General features: G+C 38.3%; 3 protein-coding genes and 1 non-coding gene across 6 annotated transcripts; 1 reads left to right on the top strand and 3 right to left on the bottom strand.

The window, feature by feature from the left end:
* The first annotated feature begins 2,415 nt into the window (after positions 1-2,415).
* LOC113756804 lies at positions 2,416-5,196 on the top strand. The gene has a single exon (XM_027300348.1). It carries the CDS (start codon positions 2,416-2,418, stop codon positions 5,194-5,196), a length of 2,781 nt encoding a protein of 926 aa, XP_027156149.1.
* Positions 5,197-5,696: 500 nt separating this feature from the next.
* Positions 5,697-13,331, bottom strand: LOC113763528 (callose synthase 11-like). Of its 3 annotated transcripts, XR_003467362.1 has the most exons (4): positions 7,914-13,331; positions 6,905-7,001; positions 6,749-6,791; positions 5,697-6,059 (listed from the first exon to the last, which is right to left on the bottom strand). XR_003467362.1 is itself a non-coding variant. In XM_027307361.1 (2 exons), the coding sequence occupies exon 1, from the start codon at positions 13,257-13,259 to the stop codon at positions 7,929-7,931; it is 5,331 nt and encodes a 1,776-aa protein (XP_027163162.1). In that variant the 5' UTR covers positions 13,260-13,331; the 3' UTR covers positions 5,697-6,059; positions 7,914-7,928. The 3 variants fall into 3 exon arrangements, 1 of the variants encoding a protein (XP_027163162.1); XR_003467361.1 differs by lacking the exon at positions 6,749-6,791; XM_027307361.1 differs by lacking the exons at positions 6,749-6,791; positions 6,905-7,001.
* LOC113764274 lies at positions 10,206-10,285 on the bottom strand. The gene has a single exon (XR_003467554.1). It is a non-coding gene; the product is annotated as a small nucleolar RNA J33 (small nucleolar RNA).
* A 4,669-nt stretch (positions 13,332-18,000) lies between the features above and the next one.
* LOC113763158 (pentatricopeptide repeat-containing protein At2g33760) lies at positions 18,001-20,017 on the bottom strand. Its single transcript, XM_027306889.1, has one exon. The coding sequence runs from the start codon at positions 19,942-19,944 to the stop codon at positions 18,160-18,162; it is 1,785 nt and encodes a 594-aa protein (XP_027162690.1). The 5' UTR covers positions 19,945-20,017; the 3' UTR covers positions 18,001-18,159.
* Between the last annotated feature and the right edge of the window lie 392 nt (positions 20,018-20,409).

Raw genomic sequence — 20,409 nt, 5'->3', positions numbered from 1 at the left:
AACTAGATTGGATATCAGTTCTTGTATCTCTTGCTGCCTCAGTTAATGAGAGAAAGGTTGAAGGGTGTCAGGATCAGCACTATACTGCTAGTTGCTGCTGCTGTGACTTGTAAAGCAACTATACTGATAAGAGTGATAGTGCTCATGTCATATCCAACCAAAGGTGGTGCAAATTTCCCAGATTCCGGGTGATTGGATTCTAGTAATGTAATCATTCCCTCCTTGTCAGCGGAAGGACATCATGTATATATATATATAGTCTATGATGATATATATCAGCAATGTATGATTGAAGTGAAAAAAAAAAAAAAAGCAATCTTCAAGCTAGCCAAATGAAAAGGGCCATGTCCGCGAATTCGTGATGGAGAAAGCCTTGAGACAAGATGTGACAGGAATAAATAGTAATGTAGGACGTGTCGATAATCACCATTGTCCTTGACATTTCTTTTACTAAGTAATACACAAAGTGGCATATGGATTTTGATAAAGGGTTAAAGGCAATAAACCCTTTAAGGATTCCCCTGATTTGTAGCTTCAACGTCAATTTTGGCGTAATCAACCCTCTTGACTAACACTAAGACTATCAAATCCATGTACCTCCTTTTTTTTTTTTTGGAGTGTAAACAAAATTTACTTGCATATCTTATTGAGATTTTGTCGAGGAAAGTTGTACATGATGATGAAAGTACGGAAAATTTTGCCAAAATGGTCCCTCACATTATCAACAACAATTATTTTAGTCCTTCACAATCAAAATTAGCCAAAATAGTCCTTAAAATATTAAAATTTTGCCTATTTAGTCCCAGAGTTTATCTTCGATATCAATTTTTAGTTGAAAAAGTACATGCCTCTCTCAATGCCAGCAATTTTCGAGGGCAAAATGGGATCACAATTTGTTTCTCTCTAGGAAAAGAAAAAATACATGACAATTGCATGATCATCTTCCTAATAGAAATCCTAATTCTTATCCACTAAAACTACATAATCAAAAGCTGTCTACAATGAGGCATATGTTATATAAGTGAAAAAAGTGCAGAAAGTGCAATTGACCTTACTCTTTCTTGTTCGATTGTGGCTTTGGTGAATAAAAATTAGAGTTCTCTGTTCGTTCGGAAGGTGGTCATGTGATCGTTATATACTTTAAATTTGGGGAAAAACTAATTGTATTCGCATTTTGCCCTTAAAATTGTGGGCATATTAGCAAAGTGTACACGTTTTTACCAAAAAACCAATTGAAAATGAGCTCTAAGACCAACGGGGTGTATTTCTTTATATATATATATATGAGAGACTATTTTGTCCGATTTTAAATGTGGAGGGCTAAAAAAGTTTTTCTCGAAAATATGAAAGACCATTTTGGCAAATTTTCCACAAAAGTGTTGAAGCATTTTACAAGGATATTGATTTCATTTTCCACTACTGGAAATGCAATGATTTATGTTATAAGTTAAAACGTCAATTGGACTAAATAGACAAATGATACAAGAAATGGCCTGCAACAGAGATACAATAAACAGGAAAAAGTGATAATAACGTTCTCTGTGTCCCTCCCATATGGTTTGCTAAATTCAACTCCAGACAGTTTTTGCTTTTCTCAAGTCCTGTGACATATAGATGAATTTCTTTTTTTGGGTCCTAATGAATGCGCAATATACCAATTTTAGAAATAACAAAGAGACATCCGTGAAACTTGATGACTTATTTCACATACTATGTTCTCATAGACAAAGCTATTAAACTGTGGGAAATTCCTACACTCCTTTTAGGGGGACCATTTCCTAAATTTAAAGCCTAATTTTTTGATTGCCACATGATTTAGTAACAATCACGCGGTTTATTTTAAATGATTGAAATTATTACATCTAAAATTCTGTTTGGATTGTGAATTTTAGGAAATATTTTTTTTTATGCATTTCCTCGTCACGCATTCTACTCCACATACATCACATCAATATAACATTTTTTTCTGTACAAATTCTAAAAAATTACAATTCAAACAAACTCTTATTTTATTATCCAATGATAAATTTTAATTTGACGGTATAATGCTCGAAACACCCTATAATATTATCAAGTTATCACGAATTATATATGTAGCATAATATTTTCAAATTTATATAGTGTTTAGTATATGATGTACGAGTTTATTCACAGAAATCTATATAGCCACAGGAAAATTTCCTATGTGGTGAACGGTGATTAGATTAAGTTAATCTATTTGTTATAATTACTAAACCACAAATTGAAGTTCCCTTTTTAAATCTTTTGGAGCAAGAATCATGCATGATCATGATAGGTGGGTCAATTGCTTGCAAGCTGTCTAGTCTCGGCATTATCACTACATTTATTCTTAGGCTTAATCGTGTGTTAAATATATGCAAGCACCTTATCTCACTCTCCACGCACCCCCCAGCAATGGAGAGTAGTGGACCTCTACTTTTCTTGTTCCCAAAATGCCTAATCAATCCCTTTCTCCTCCCCCTCCTCTTCCTTCTCTTCTTGTCCATCCCCTCAATCACCTCTGCAAACCCTCAAATTATCTACTCCGAGTACTGCATCGACGTCGTCCGGGAGTCCTCCCCATCCTCCACCCAGCCTCTCACGGAAGACCCCATAAAGCTCACGATTTCTAACGCCCGCTTCACATTCTCTTCAGGAAAACATGACGAACCGCACCCGTCAATGTACAACTTCCCCAAGAAGCTGCGTTTCACCACGAGAAGTGCTCAGAGGACCCAGAACGACGGGGTTTTCAAAGTGGACGGAGGCGTGGATTTGCGGGGTTTTCGGCTTCAGGGGCATATCAGCAATCACAACCGCCGTGGCCTCAGAATCGTTGTTTACCGGCCACACAGAACGCCGGTGGATCCTTTTTACGTCGACGATGAAGTTCACGACTTTTACCTGAGTGGGTTTTGGAATTCCACCTCTGGGAAGCTCTGTATGGTGGGGTCAGGTGAGGAGAGGAGGTATCGCTCTCTTTTTGCAGTTTTTAAGGTTAACTATCCCAATGCGTCCAGTATTTTCAATAGCTATGTCAATGGTACATTGGAACTTTTGACTGTGGATAGTAAACTTGTCGGATCTTTGAATGTTTTAGGTCTGAATTCGAGGGGTTATGTGTATAAATTGATTAACAAAGAAATTGAGAAAAATGTGTTCAAGCGATTTGATGATTTGTCGAATGGGTCGCTGGGATTAAGGGGGACAGATCAAGTTTGTCAGTTGATTGGGAGAGCTAGGTTTTTGGATTTGGACTATAAAAGTAATTGTGAAAGTGTGAACTGTAATGTTGTCCATGGGGGAAAAGGGGATAATGCATTGCCGAGCAGTATGACTTTTGATAAGATAGAGTGTCTGGAGAATGGTTATGTGAGGTACTTGTTGCAATTTGGAACTGCTCAGATGAAGTTATCTTCCGAACCTAATGAGACTTTAGTTGCTGAGGGGAAGTGGGATGGTGCGAAGAAGAGGCTTGACATGGTTGCTTGTCGAACTGTGGATGGTCAAGGCACTGTTGGGGATTGTTCGATTCGATTGAGTTTGAGATTCCCAATGGTGTTATCAGTAAGGCAAAGAAATTCTCTGGTTGGGGAGATATGGAGTAGTAGAAGCCCGAATGAATCGGGTTATTTTGGTAGAGTTGAATTTGGGAGTAGGATGCGAAGAGTTATGAGACCTGTTGGGGTGAGGTATGAATATACCAAGATTGAGAATGCAAAGACATCTTGTGCTGGGAAGACGAAACATGATGGAGGCAAAGGTGGGAAATTTCCCAATGCACTGTCACGTGATATGGGTTTTGTCATGTCTGTGAGAAACCAAAAAGGAGAAAGTGTTTCTGGGTACACTTCTCCCCTGTTCGTGGGCGATAAACATTTTAGCCGAGATGGAGCATTTGGAGAGGGTGAGTCTACAGGCCAGGTGAGCTACAGCCAAGGTAATTTGGTTAACATCAGCTATGAATTAGTATTTCGCCCTCTACATGGTTTAAATATTAGTCGTGAACTTCCTTCATTCAGTTCACTGCGAATATCTGCTGAGGGAATATATGATTCAAATCTTGGGCACCTTTGCATGGTCGGCTGTTTGTATGTTCCATTACCTTATGTGAAATTTGGGAGAAATTCTTCTCTGGACTGTGAAATCCTCGTTGACATACAGTATCATGAGCTGAATGCAAAAGTTGGAAAAGTTGTCAATGGAACCATACAAAGCAAGAGAATGAAGTCTGACCCTCTTTATTTTGAGCCACTTGAGATTGTTTCACGCTCCCTGTATAAAAGTCAAGCCAAAGAATCTTTATGGACAATGGACCTGGAGATGACCATGGTTCTGGTTTCCAATACATTGGCATGCATCTTTGTAGGATTGCAGCTAGTTTATGTGCAAAAGCATCCAAAAATGCTCCCGTTGATTTCTGTTTTGATGTTGACTGTGGTGACCCTGGCTCACATGATTCCACTGCTCTTGAATTTTGAAGCTCTTTTTTTGTCGAACCGCAATAGGCAGAATGTATATCTTGGTAGTGATGGTTGGCTGGAGGTAAATGAGGTATTAGTAAGAGTCATTACAATGGTGGCTTTCTTGTTGGAGTTTCGTCTTCTTCAGCTGACTTGGTCTGCAAAAGCCAAAGATGAAAGCCGGAAAACCCTCTGCATCTCAGAGAAGAAGGCTTTCTTCTTGTGCCTGCCCCTGTACTTGGGTGGTGGTTTAATTGCTTGGTTTGCTCATCCGTCATCAACGTCTCATGTAAAGGCTTTATCATTCTTGCCAGACTACAAACCTCACCCTCAAAGGCAGTCTTTTTGGGGAGACCTGAAGTCTTTTGCCGGTTTGATACGGGATGGTTTTCTGTTCCCTCAGGTTCTCTTCAATTTGTTTTGTGACACCAGAGAGAGGGCTCTTGCTCCTTCCTTTTATGTTGGGACCACTTTGGTGCGCTTGTTACCTCATGTCTATGATCTTTACAGGGCTCACAGTTCTGTATTATTTTCGCTTAACAAGATATATGCGAATCCGAGACTGGATTACTACTCCACTGCCTGGGATATCATAATCTGTGGTGTTGGTCTCTTGTTAGCATTCCTCATTTTCTTGCAGCAGACATTTGGTGGGCGCTTCCTTCTTCCTAAGAGATTTAGACAAAATTTAGTGTACGAGAGAGTGCCTGTAGTTAACACTGATACAGAATAATTCATGCTTGAGACGACGACTTTGTTTCAATTGCTTATAGCTAAAAAATTTTCATTCAGCCAGTCATGCATGCTTTTGAACTTCTTTTTCCTGTGTTTCGATAATCTCCCGGCAAGGTGTTTGTTTTGCTCAAAAGAAACAACTGCCAAAGACTCGTTTGCTTGAAATGCGCTGGTTGTTCTGTCATTTGTTCTGCCAAAATTCAAGTTTTTCTGGGTACGCAATCTTGGTCCACGCACTGTTTTGCAGACGCAAGTTCCAGTAGCTTCAATTGCATCATATTTTTAATGAAAATGAACATGATCCCCAACTATGAGGCCGTTATAGAGTGGTCTAACCTGCTTCAAAATAATACTCACTTACCTCTACCATTAAAGAAGAATGATGCTACTATCATCTTTTCCAACTGAAGGAAATGCTTTCTTCAATTTCAATGTATAAATGGTGATACTCTCTAATCTGTTACAACTCGAACAGCTGGTCCATAAAAGGCAATAAGAGGAGCACAATTTAAGAGGAGCTTTTCCAAAAAGCAGATCGAAATTGTCTAAAAATTTTGCACAAAACTGTAGTCTGGAACAGCACCAAGCTACTTTAATTTACATGTGAAAATATGTACAGCATCAGATCAGAGATGTTTACATGAACAAGGAAAACCAAGTCTATTTCTTCAAATTGCTTAATTACAAAACTATAAGCGTGTAACTAATCATCCCACTAACAGTTAATTATATACTGCTTCCTGGTTATTGCCCAACCACTGAGCATCAAAATCAAAATATAACAGGACTGTCCATCATCGGAATTACATGCTGCCAGTGCATTAGTCCAAGAGATACTCCAGAGAAATTTCTCCTTTAGGCCTGGAAAGAAGAAAATCATGTCTAAGTAATAGAAAGACAAGCAGTCTTTTAATCCGGCAAATAGCCAAACAATGGCAAACCATGAAATGAAAATGCGACTACTCGGAATCAGTCATTTGGTTGTATCAAGTATCAACCATGTGAAAAAAACAAAGAAAATTAAAAAGAAAAAAAAACTGCACTTGTAAATCATAGGGCCAGTAAAGAAGGAGAAACAAAAACAATAATCACAGCCCTCTTCATTAAAAGAACAAATTGAGAATTCACTATAGCAATATCATGATGATTACTGAGACTACTATTTTTTTTTCTTTGTTTTTTTTTTGTTTGAATTAAATTACATGAAACGCTCGCTGACCAGCAGCTTACAACCCATATTTGAACCAGTTTCATTTATTTGGTGCCATCCCTGACCTCTTTATAGATAAAACCATGACCAGTTCACTCATGTCCTTGGCATTCGCCATAGGGCCAATTACATTCCATGTCGCTACTCCACTTATGGCTGATACTAGATCCCGTATGCTTTCAGCTTCTAAAAGAGGAAAATTTTAACCTTCTTGTTGGATAGAACTAAAGTCAGATAACGGCTGGCAATTAGATTAACAGATTTCAACCCTGTGGTTGATTTGCCTGTGAGGATAGAATCAATGAACAAGCATAAATTCTTAATTATCAGGCAATCATACCTACTACAAGCGATCTACTCTGGTATCCAGCTAACAGCCAAATCTTGTTGGGGTACAAAGACCAAAAACAACTTTTAGAACCTTCGTTTAGAAATAGAAGGAAATATTATACAGTCTAGTTTTACAATTGACAAGTCATATGTGAGGATTTCTAACCTTAGATGGAAATTACAGAAGGCAAATTTCTAGAATTAAGTGGGCCATGGCTCTTCAAGGCCCATATGTAAAGTTGATCCTGGTTGGTGCCAACAGCCTGTCAGGACCGAATATCAGGTAAATTAGCTTCATTATTTGACAAAATATACAGTTTATAAATTTTTTTCATGAATATAATCTTATCAACATCCACAGCCTTGTTAAGGCAAAACTTCATGCTGTGAGAAAACCACAATCTAAATTTTGTTTCAATCATGGCAACATAGAAATCTATGTCGATTCCAAGAAATGACCAACACTAATAAAGACATCAATCAATAATTCGGGTTTCATATCTAGGCCCAAAATTGTACTTCAGCTTTACAAGTCGGGCTACAGAAGAAAAACTCCTTCGAAGATTGAGAACTCGTATCAATTTAAGATCCAAAAGGAAGGCAACCTGAACTTTCCTGCTTAGACAGGACAAAGGAGTCAGATATTACCCAGGTCAATGCAATTCTTATACTTTCCAGAATCAAGTGCAAAGAAAAAGGAAGACACTAAAGCCAAGTAAAGAAAAGTAAAATAATAACTCAGGGTTTGAGATTCAATCTAGTATTCTCATTGATCCAAGGCAATTGTTAATTGATCAGAAGTGGTCCACCAAGCTTTTGAATATCTGGAAAAGACCAGAAGGATCTGACACAATCTCATTACTATGCTTTTTTTTTTTTTGGTGTAAGTGGGAGGTCTTGAACCCAGGACCTCCAACTTACAAGCCCTCCTACCTTACCACCCAACCCAACCCTTCCCTCCAATCTCGTTCCTATGTAGTCACAAGTTGCAGCTAATATTCCTAATTCACAAATGAAGAATTAGTCAAAAATCACTGCAATGAAAAAGTAGATTAAGCACAAGCACACAATTAGATTAAGCAGAAGCAAACAATTGGGTACAAGGAACTGCACAACACAGGTCCTTGTATATCCACATGGGAGGAGTATTTGAGAAATTTGAAATAGAAAACTACCTGTTATTACATGTCCTAGTTGGACTTTTTGCCAGTCAGGATCTGAGATATCTGGAGTCCCCTGCTGAAAGCTTCATTGAACAGCATCCTTGTCTGCATCGACTCTAGTCCAGGCATCCATGACACAATTGCCAGAGGAACCATAACAATTAACCCAAATATCATATCATACAGACGAGCCAAGGAGACTAGAGTCTCCCAAACTACTGTGGATTGCAGAAAAGGCCTGAGAACTTGAGCAATTTGTATTATGCCCCATCCCGTGGGTATAAATGCCAAGAGACTCGAGATAAGATCAAGAAATGTAAAGCCAGTGAACTTGAGCAACAGAATGATCACAAGTACAATAAGCACAATAACAACCAACTGAACCAGTCGATAGTAGATATGCTTCTTTGCAGCATACTTTTCCTGAGCATATCCTATGACAATATAGATTGCAACTGCCACAACCATGTAGATCCAAGACAGCAAATACACAGCAATACTTTTGTTCTTACCAGTAATGTTCAAGTGGTAAACAATTCCGTACTGGAAAAAGAAGAAACGAAGATCTAAAATAATCTCCAGTAATTTTCCCCAAAGACCAGTTGTCCTCAAGTGCTCCTGCTCCTCGTACCACCATGTTTCCCAGCTGAGATCTGCTTTTATGAAAACTCCTCTATTATACCATAGCCATTTCATGAAATCATCGAAGTCGTAGACAGTTTTCAACCAATCAAAACCAGAAGGATTGAAGATAAAGGGTGACATCATCCACGATACAACAAGGAACCAACTTGAGATGGTCATTGCAATGTAAACAAAGGTATTTGAAGCCAAAGGACTATGTGAGGCGTACACTATGAGAATCACTCCAAGCTCAATTGCTTTCACAAAATGGCTGCGAGCATATAATCTATAGTTCTCTGCAAAGCTTTTATGTTGCACAACAAAACCACGTCCAGTAGCCCTGTACTTGGCACCTCCATGAAGAATGGTCCGACCAAAATAATGTGCACGTGTTCCAAGTGAGAATGTGTAAAACAGTGAAGCAAGCTGCAGTTGCATTGTTACAAAATCCCAAATAGCAGGAAGGAACCCATGTTCTAGAGAATTTTCCACAATCATTGGGAGGGCAGTGAAAATACCAATTTGGATGATGAACTGTTGATTCAAGATTGCACCAAGCGCTTTATTGTCACTCGCTTCCTTGGCACTGTTTTCAACACCACTGAGAGCAAGATAAAGGCGTCCCCAAAGAAAAGTGTAGACCATGAGGACCACCATCATGGTGTTGAAGAAGTATCCGACAGTACTATAAAAGAACGAAAGCATACGAAAGAAATCTAGCCGATGACCCAACCTGTATACGTCTCTACTCAAGACCTGCTCACCATTGCCGCTAGCAACCTTTGCCTCAAACATGGATATCTGATTTAATCCAACATCCCTTCCCTTACCCACCTGTATGTACTCATGGTGCGTCACATTGCCACCTCGCAACGTGCAATTGAATCCCGCATATATGTCCTCACTAATATTGATCACTTTAGAAGCTTTGCTTATGCCACCTCGAGTCAAAAACCAGAATCTGTCAAAGACATCAGGATGTCCGTAGTGCATCCGAACCTTCAAAGGATTTGCCAGAACTCGTTGCCCCAGAGTTACAAAACTCATTTCTTGAGCAGACATGAACCAAGCAAGAGATGACACAGAACCAGTAAAAATATTTTCACGAATTCCGAGAATTGTGGGCCTCCTGATACCATGATAGGATTTAAACTCCTCCAGTAAATTCCGCATCTTCAATGCCTCCTCAAAATAATTATCTTGGTTCATATCTATGGTCTGAATTGCATCACCGCGAGTAAAAATGATGGCGTGGTTCTGGTTCTCTGGTTTTCCTTCACCCAGCTTCAATGGACCAGGCAACTTGATACGGTAAATTTCATCCTCTCTCTTTAGTTGTTGATCATACTTCACCAAGACAGAGTAATATTCCACCTCTTCCCTTCCCAGGTAAACCTCATCAACATAAGCTACTCGAAGGGCCTCATTATTTTTCATCAAGTTGAAAATATCTTCAGCACGAGGATCACCCTTTACCTTATGATGCCCATACATCTGGCAGGCAACAACATAAGTGAATTTCATCATAGCACTGCCAAACTCGTGACCTTTGAAAAGAAGGCTCACACTGCTACTTGCTCGGCCAAGAGTTTGAGAAGTTGATGCCGTGTAAGAATCTAGTCCATCCAAACCGCTGTTCTGCTGCAGTGAAGCAAGATAAGCATTTCCATCCGATCCCTGCCTTATATCCAACTCAGACGCAGTATCAAGGAAGGCAAGCATTTTCAGTGCCCTATAGTAGTACATCATCCCTCTCACTGTACGAGACAATGTCTGGCCTCTGTGTGATGCCCACAGTCGGAGATCCCTCACCTTTGTGGTCCAAATCTCATCATCATTTTGCATACCTTCCCTGCGCATCCTCTCCAGAAAATTTGTCCACTCATCTTCATAAATCTTCTGCAAATAAAATAAGGTTGAGATGCCATCTTCATTGGGACTTCTAAGCATTTCTTTACCATACAACACATCTTCATCATAGTAAGGAGTCAAGACACTGAAGGCCATCATCTTCTCAACTTGCGGAGCTCGTGGCATGTTCATAAATAACGAATTACTAAAGAAAGCAATGCGTCTCCTCGACTCAAGATTTCTTGGGACATTGTGCATTGAATCTTTAGATGTAAGTATTGTCTGCAAACGTCTTAGCTGCCTATAGAAGAAAATGTCTCCAGCTTCAGGAAATTCCAGAGCATTTTCAAAAAGTTGTCCATCAGCAGATGATGCAGGATTTAGAGGTGCTAAACCTTCCTGTTTCAACAGTGCAACAGATTTCTTCATCCGTGGAAATTCTCGAACAGAAAGCTCATACAAGTACTGCATTACATTCACTATCTTTGTCATGTTCTTCTGAGGCATGAGCAAAAGATGGATGAGAGATATCAACTGTTCATGAATCTTGGGGAAAACAGATGTCTTGTATGTCGCTGCGAACTTTTCAAAATGAATGCTTTCATCAATCCCAGTGAACAGATTAGTGACTATTGAATGCTCTTCTGTGCCATATTTAATAATAACGTTACAAAGCAAATATTTGATGCTATCATACACCTCAATTACAGCACAGCGTCTGTACTCATTCTTGCAAATCCTATACCATACCCATCTATCTGGCGCATCCTCCAGTTCTGTTGCATGACTGAGAGCAAGCAAGAGCTCATTGCAGAGAAGAGCACAGGGCCATCGAATAACCTTAATGTCCCAACAATTAGGAGGCAGTTCCATTAGCTCCACTTCCTGGTCACTGACCAGGTCTTCCTCTCTCAAAGTTATTATCATTTCATTCCACAGCAATGCAAACCTAGTTGCTTCCACCTGGCTCGATTCCATCTTCTTATATGGCTGGCCAAGGCCATACCGCAGCTTCAGTCTATGCAGTGCATCCCGCAATTTGTGTACCAGTGTTGCTTTCGAGCCTGTGGTGTGATCCTCAGGCATTAGATTAAATTGCAATGCGCTTGCAAAGAACTGGAATCGAAGCCTCAGCTGTTGAATGTTTCGGATCTCACCTATATGAGAAAACAATCCAATAACTCCCCCGACAATAGAGGAGAATATTGAATACCAAACTAACAAATCCATTAAATATATCAAAATAACAGGAACCCACAACATAATTACAGCCACTCTATTGGTGCTACCAAAAAATTGATGCCACCTGTATGTTCCATGCATCTTCAGAAGAGCCTTTGTTGGAGCAACCAGGGGCTTGATCTGAAGGAAGTAACTGAACAAGAATTTTGAAAGCAGGACAAGAATCCAAAATATCGTGTACTTTATGTTACTAACAAGTCCTTCCCTGAGCCCCCGACCGACAAATATTGGGGTATAAAACCACCATCTTAACCAGCGAAAGATAGTCCAATCCACTTCCTCGAGTAAATTTCGAATCCATGGAAGAATGAAAAGAACCAGAGCCAACAACTCAGGAATGACGTAGACTAAAACAACCTTCAGAAATGTCAATATTCTCTGGTTTGCTTCATATGACCACCTGCCATCAGAATTTTTTTGGCTCCAAATCCTCCCATAAAACACCCCAAACACAACGGTCCACGTGAGAGCATCTAACCCTTTTAACACCATTCTCACGCCAATCCATATCGTGTCCCTTGAGACTAAACTGTACTGTGTCCCAGCATCAAGAATTGCTTGAACAAATCTCAAGGCTGCCCAAGTAATGAATATTGTAAGCAGCTGCACCTGCAGATCCCTACTCTCCAAGGCTTGCCATGGATACTTGCTTCGCTCCCAGGCAACAAGCATAGCAGCCTGAAAGAACAAAATTAGCATCACCCACAACCTATCAAAACTCCTAAAAACATTCCAGAAAGTTCTTTGCTCCACAAATCCTGTCTTCCCTACTCTCTCGCCACCGCTAACCAAAAGAAAATTACTCGACAAATCAATAGGCCATTTCAGTCTCTTGAAGCACTTTCTACTCCAAAAGTACTCGTTAATATCATCATAATTCCTCCAAGCAGAATGTGGGGCAGCCCCATTTCTGCTCCTCGCAACTTCACCCTTAATTGCAGTGTAAATAGGTGTAACAATATAATTCAAGAAACCATACTGACCACAAGTCAAGGGAACATACGGCTGTCCAGTATTTTCATCAATATGCCCATCAAGAATGTGATTTAACTCCCCAGCCATGTTATGATAAATGTAACACAAACATTCCGGCGTAAAGCGGAGGTTCGCCGCCTCACCCCAAATCAACAAGTAGAGGCTTACATACAAGAGTTCCCGGCGGAGAAGGGCAGAGTTCTGGCGTTTTGGAAGCCGAACTTGAGACCTTTTACGCAAATAAGAGCACCATGAGGTGTAATTCTTGAGCAACTTCTGACTAAAGCGGCGGAGTACACCAAAATCAAGGCGATCGACGCTTGCTGGCGGAGGTTGGAGGCGCATTTGGGAGTTTGCCAAGTGAAGCACCAAGTGCTCTCTTTGGTTCTTCACGTTGTCCCCTTGGAACCCGAAGAAGAACCCCAGCCAGTCCACGATATCCATGGAATCATTCCACGGCATAAAGGACGGCACCTTGAGGTCCTCAGTGGCGCGCAGGGCGGCTGCGGCGGCCCGTACCTCTGGGTACCGGAGAGAAGGATGGTCAGTCAAGAGATTATGAATGGGAATTATGTTATATGGCTCCTGCTGCTGTAAGGGAGGTCGAGGCGGCGCGTCAAGTGTCCCGCGGCCGCGCGTAGCTTGAGGACGCTGCCTTAAATTCATAGCATCAGCTTCTTCAGGATATTCAAGCAAATGGGTTCTTCAGAAATTGTTGCTTTAGCCACTGGAGTTGTTGTTGAGCTTCAAAAGACCGAAGTAACAGTCAGAAATAAAGTGATCAAGAATCGCTCGCATTTATTAGTATATACTACAAAAGAATATTATTAAGTGATTGAGGAGTAAAAGAAAGAACAAACAAAAAGGACAATGGAAGAAAAAGTAGTAGTAACCTTTTTGCCTTTTCTTGACTGACTGAAGATGAGCTTATCAGTAGGGGTGGCCGTGGAGGTTGAGTTACTATCTATCATGGGAATAATGTCTAATTCGCTGGTGGGATGTTGGCCACGCGCTATAGGATTGCGAGTGGGAAGTACGTGGCTACTGGGATACTGAAAAGCGGGCTTTCCGAAGTGTAAGTTACAGTAGAGACTGGATAAACCGATCAGTAATGAATGCCAATTCAAATAATGGGAGAGATATTGGGAATGATCTTCAAAGGAGGGAATTTGAAACATTAATAACATTTTTACACGTGCCCTTTCAGTTACTGTGGATTGGAAAGCTATCATCTATTTATTGCAGAATAAAACAAATTTTAGCGAAAATCTCAAATCATGGGGGATATATTACGCTGGGATTGATCTTCATAGATAAATATGATTCTTAGAGTAATTAATCAATAGATAATTTCGGTGGGGTAAGATTAGGCTACGGATGATTTCATGTGTTTTTACTTTTCACTCCTCTTCTTTCACCCAAGTTGCATTGCGTCTCGTTTTAAATAATAGTAGCGAATCAATTTACAAGCACTTTTCTCGTTAAGCAGCATTTTAACATTTTTCATCAAATAAATGAATATACGATTAATATCTTTTTCTTAAGTTTATTAACATATTTTACAGATATGTAAATGAGTCGAGTTTAATCGAGTAGTTCGTGAGTTTGTTCAGTCAAATTTTGAGTCAAACTCGAACATAATATATGAAAGCCAAAAACTCGTCGAACTCATTCGAATTTCACATATATATGTTTTTTATTTATTAGTATAAAATGTCTATTTTGTCATTTATTTAAAATTATATAAAATATTTTTATATTTCTAAAATTTGATTAAGTTTGATTAAACTTAATTGAGTTTGAGTTAAACTCGATTGAATTTGATTTGCATGAACTCAGGCTTCAGCTCAAGTAAAGCAAAACAAAATCCAAATCAAGTTTGATTTTGAGCTCAACGGGTTCGAGTCTAAATTTTTTAACTCTAATCAAAACTTAAAAGAGTGCACTAGTCAAACTCGATTCAACTTAATTGCACTTCTAATATTTTATTCCAAAAAAAGTTAATAATGTTTGAATTTATACTGACGAGGATAATTTGAATGTGCTAACGTTAGAGTAGCACATTAGAGGCGTGGAAAAGCTAGGATGACGTTATGAGTTAAAGGTAAAGGAACATCGCAATAATTTATCACTAATTTTTTAAGTTATTGCAAAGCAATTGGATTGGTTTGTTTGAAATTCTTTTTATTACTCGCAAAATATGCTTATTTATCATTTTTTATTTTGTATACATCACATCAAAAAAGAGTCACAATAAATAATATTCATTGTATTTGGATAGGAGATTATTTGAAATAATTACTGTAACATTTTTTTGTGATATAATGTATATGAAATAAAAAAGATAATTGGAAAAATAAAAAGGTGTGTTGAAAATTGTATTTGTGATGTAAGCAAATAATTTTCAGCTATTATTTGGCTATCCAAACATACTAAATAAAAAACTTTCAAAAAACTTTTGATGCAAACAAACTCTAATAATCCTTTTACCTTTAAAAAAAATAATGCGCTCAAAATTACGCCATCTTAGATATTGAAGTCACGTGTTTATCACATTCAGTAACAAAAGTTTTATTTGAGATATTATTTTAAATAATTATTATAATATTTTTTAGATATGATATATTTGAGACAAAATTACTTTAAAATATAAAAAAATAAATTAAAAACATGTTTATAGTACAGTCAAATAAGTAATTTTTTCAAATAATCACTTGTCCAAACAAACCACAAGTTCAATCAAGAGGGGAAAAAAAAAAACAAATACAGTAACAAAGCACGTGAACTTTTACATGCTTGCGCACTGCAGCTTGCCGTCTTGGGAGTCGTGTCTGCATTGATTGCTGAGTCAAGCATGGTTGCGAGTGCAAGAGAAACGCAAGCCCAAGAAGACTCAAGAGCCGGTGAAGATAGAGACACGTGCACCAAATTACTACATCTGGATACTTTTAATTGGAAAAAGAAACAAAAACAAAAAGATCATAAGCGGGAGCACGAGTCTATCAAAAGAAAAAGCTTTTAGTCGATATGGGTAAATCAAAATAAAGTCGTCGGACACATGTACCCTAACAACTAGTGCCTAATTATTTCTTCAAATTAAAATTTAGCCAACAACAACTTGTCTCAGTCAAAGGTTAACATTAATAATAGTTAAAAGTAACTTTTTTTTTTTAAAAAAAAAAAGTCTTTGATTGTATGATAAAGATTTTGTAAAAACACTACATAATAACTTTTTCACCTCACAAAATGCGTGCATTCAATTAAAAAGTACTCCACTACTATTACAGAAGAATTTTCATTAAAATACCATATAATCGTCTTGTATGAAAGTAATTATAACTATCATCAGAAGAGCTGACGCAAAAAAATTTCTTTTTAATTCTAGATCACATCCACTAGTAAGAGGATTTACAACATTATTTTAAGGGATAATTGTAGAAACCTCCCCTGAGGTTTCTGACATTTGCACTGACCTCCCCTGAGGTTACTAATCATTTATAAATTTAGTCCAAACGATTAAAATATTATTTTAGAGAGTGAAATTAGAATTTTGTATCAGATTTGTCCTTTGTGCTACATGTCCAATGAATAACAAAGTACTATAAATCAATTAACAATTAATAAATTTTAAGGAGTATAATTTATGGGCAAACATGCATTATTCATTTAAAATATCAACTTTGTACCGATATTTTACATTCAAACATTTAATTTAATATAAATATTTACGCTCAAATACAGATTTATATTTACACTCCAGTCTTGTATGAAAGTACTTGTAACTATCTTCAGAAGAGCTGACGCAAAAAAATTTCTTTTTAATTCTAGATCACATCCACTAGTAAGAGGATTTACAAAATTATTTTAAAAAGGAATTAAGTGCACGCAATATGAATGATCCGTGACCCTCTGAGAATCTTTGCAAGTTGTTTGATTCGTTTTTTTAGTGTGGAATCGACCGCACGCTGCCAAACTGGACCCTTCACATGACTGGAGAATATACTGCCATTTTTGTTCCCTTGGCGACTGGTGACTGTATAAAAAAATTCAATACCAAAATTAATACCGTCGTGTTAAGCGAAATTCTCATTTAAATTGTTATTTTTAAAAAAATTTTGTAAAAAAAATATTATAATAATTTGATATACTTGAAAAAATGATTGAAAATAGATTTACAAGAAATATAAGAATTGTTCGACAAAAAATCACAGTCCGAGTAGGCATTGCTCTTCCAGCATGATCTTTGGATCTCATGCTTAGTTGTGCTAGATGTAAGATATGATCCCTTGGTACGTTATGTATAAATAAATGAGATAGGAAGAGTCAAATAATTTACAATTACTAGGCTTTTTTCTTGTAAAACTTCAAATAATTTGGATCTCATAATTGTCTTATTACTTGCTTGATTACATTTTTTCTTATTCTGCATGTTAATCAATTATGTGTCCTTTATCTTCTAAGTTTTTTCTCAAAAGAATGATGATTCGGTTGAAATTTTCTTCTTAATACAGTAATAGTACTATACGTTTTGTTTCATACGAATTTTTTTTTCTAATTTTTTAATAAAATTATAAATAATATATAATTTTATAATTTAATTTTCTCAAGGTCCATGAATTAACACCCGTTGATGAAAGAATTACACAGTCAAGAACCCCAAACAACTACACTTTTCTTCACCAGTGAGAATTCAACTCTACCTAACCATCCCAGTTTGTTCTGTACCAACTGCTTTCTATCTAGCTAAAAACAAGATGTAACCACACTAATAATTAATTGAAGATTGTTAATCCAGTTCTTAAAAGGTAGATGAAAGATTATTCGGAAAAAAAACTTTCTAAATTTTTTTCTGACGTGACACAAATGATATTAAAGTGATAATGATTGAAAAATAAAATGATAATGAAAAAATATTTATGATGTAAGAAAAAAAACAACTTTTTTCCCAGTAGCTGGCTATCAAAAACAGTAAATGTACAGTGGCTAATTTATCTTTTTCATCACGAATGATCGATGAAACAGATAAACCAGAAAACAAAGAAAAGCAGAAACAGATAAACCAAAAATTCCACATTACACGTCGCGCCAAGACGTCCATCGGCTGAGTGAACTGGCGAACTGCTTATCTTTCCACTGACACATCGCATTACAATTTACCGAGGCCACGGAACTCCTGAACCACACTCGGGACGCCCTGCGTCCTCGCACGCGCTTCACTCGCATTTGCCCACATAATCCCAGATGGCGCCGCCAAATGTTAATTAATACTCCCGTGGTTGGTGTATACTATACTGTATTATACTACTACTGTTAAAGATCACAGTGGGAAGGCTGCTCTTAGGCACCAAGCTACTGGTCAAGGAATTATTCGTAGATAGTTGCTACGAATAATTCCCTTTGACAACTGTTGTGCCAAAATACAACTAATATTACAAATTTTATTATCCGTGTTGGTAAATTTTGTTGTAAGAGCAAACTGGAAAAATTTGGACAAGTTTTTTAAGTAACTCTCATGTCAATCTAGGCTGAAACATGCTAAATTCTTGACAGTTGATCCAGCAGTACATCACCAGAAATCCTTGCAAGAACAGGAGCCATCTTTAAAATGATGAAAGCGAAGCTTGTCTCGAACACAAATTTCTCTTTTGGATACTAATGAAATGTACTTGATAGCCATGTGGCAATCCTCGCAGATCCGCAAGTTTTTCACAATTCGAATAGGAACCCCCTGCCTTGTTTTCAAGAGTCCGAAAGCTACAGCAAACTTCTCGCTGTGGTATCTAAGAGCACATTCCTTCTCTTCTTCCTCTAACTCGTGCATAATAGCTTCAGAAACTGGTACATAACCTGCTGCCTTGATCTGCTGAACCAATTCGTCCAAGAATTGAAGTATCGCCATGCTCTCAGGGTGAGGCATGCCACCAGTGCTAAAAAGATGTGCCTTCTGATCAATCTCTATGATGCTGTAACCAACTGGTTTCTTCAACTCTTTACTTATCATGGCATTTCTAACCATTTCAACACGTTCCATCTGTCCAGCCAACGCATACATATTTGAAAGCAAAACGTAGTGTCCTGCATTGTCAGGTTCCGCAGCAAAAAGATTATCAGCAACTTCTACACCAAGATCATAATTTTTGTGCAATTTGCAAGCCCCAAGCATAGCAGTCCAAACTGCCGGTGCTGGCTGGAAAGGAAACAGATCCTTGATATAGTGATATGCTTCACTGAGCAAACCCATCCTCCCAAACATATCAACCATGCAAACATGATGCTCTGTGCCCGGCATCATACCATAATTCTTCATGATAGCAAATGCCTCACGGCCCTCCTGGACTAGCCCAGCGTGAGCACATGCAGACAATACAGCAACAAAAGTAATTTCATTTGGATAGATTCCCTGATTTATCATCAGTCGAAATAAATCAATAGCTTCTTTACCGAAACCATGCATTCCATAACCTGAGATCATGGCAGTCCAAGCCATGACATTGGGCTCATCCATTAGATCAAAAACTCCCCGAGCTTTCCTCACATTCCCACACTTGGCATACATATTAATCAGCGCAGTACCAAGAACCACATCTAAACTAATCGGACTGCTCTTCACATAATCATGAACCCAACTTCCCAATTCAAGTGCCCCCGTGTCCGCGCAAGCTGATAACACACTTACAAGAGTAGCAGAATCAAACTGAACACCTAACTCTCTCATTTTAGCAAACAGCATGATTGCTTCATCTGCAAATCCATTCTGTTCATAACCTGAAATCATAGAATTCCACGAGACAATACTCTTCTGGGGCATTTCATCGAACATCTTCCTCGCAAATTTTAATTCCCTAATTTTAGAGTAAAAACTCACTAATGCAGCTTGAACAAATTGATCCAAACTGAACCCATTAGTCAAAACATGGCAATGAACAACTCTACCAGTTCTCGGGTCCTGTAATTGAGCGCAAGCCTTAATCACAGAAGTATATGTGTAGTTAGTAGGGGAGATGTTACGCGCAAGCATGTGGCGATAGAAGAGGATGGTTTGGAGTGGGAAGTGGGATTTTGAGGCGGCGGTGATGAGGGAAGAGAGGAGAAAACCGTCAACAGTTGGAGCACAGAGGAAGAGCTTCTGGGCGTACAGGATGGCGCCAGAACTGATGGCTGAGGTGGCAAGCTTAGTGAGCAGCGGGAGATGGTGGTTCCGGCCGGTGGTGATGATGTGGGCATGGACTTGTTTGAGGAGTTTGAGATGCGAGCCGGCTCTAAGAAGGATTTGGTACGGTGAAGTCTGTGCAAGTGTTCTGTTTCCATTGAAGACAAAAGTGTCTGGTTGCTGAGAAAGCTTTTCATTCATCAAGCGAAGATGGACAGGTTACTAACATGAAAGTCTCTCTTCATGCATTCTCCCACCAAGACTTTCAATTGAATTCCGGAAGGCTGATGCAGCAGATATTCTTTTAATGTATACTGGTACCATTTTAGGCTCTCTCATTAACTTGAATATGTTCTTTTTGCTTCTTCAAGAACACATCAAATCCGGCTCAGAGTCTCCAAATTCCTAATCGTGTAGCTTTGATTTTATCCTCCAAATGTGTTGTAGCAGGGATAAACAGTAGAATAGGCGATTGATACGGTAATTCATGAATACATAATTAGCTACATCTAGCTCGGTACTGAAAATATGAATTAACTTGGTGCTGTTGGATTAATTTCTGGATGGTATTAGGTGTTACTTTAGCAATTTATTCTTCTCTGTCTATATATTTTTATGTATATTTACATCATAGATTTTAATTTTTTATTTGTTAAAAGTGTATAT

This window comes from Coffea eugenioides, chromosome 2 (assembly GCF_003713205.1).
Source record: "Coffea eugenioides isolate CCC68of chromosome 2, Ceug_1.0, whole genome shotgun sequence".
NCBI lineage: Eukaryota > Viridiplantae > Streptophyta > Magnoliopsida > Gentianales > Rubiaceae > Coffea > Coffea eugenioides.
This window is presented reverse-complemented; position numbering and strand designations above follow the sequence as displayed.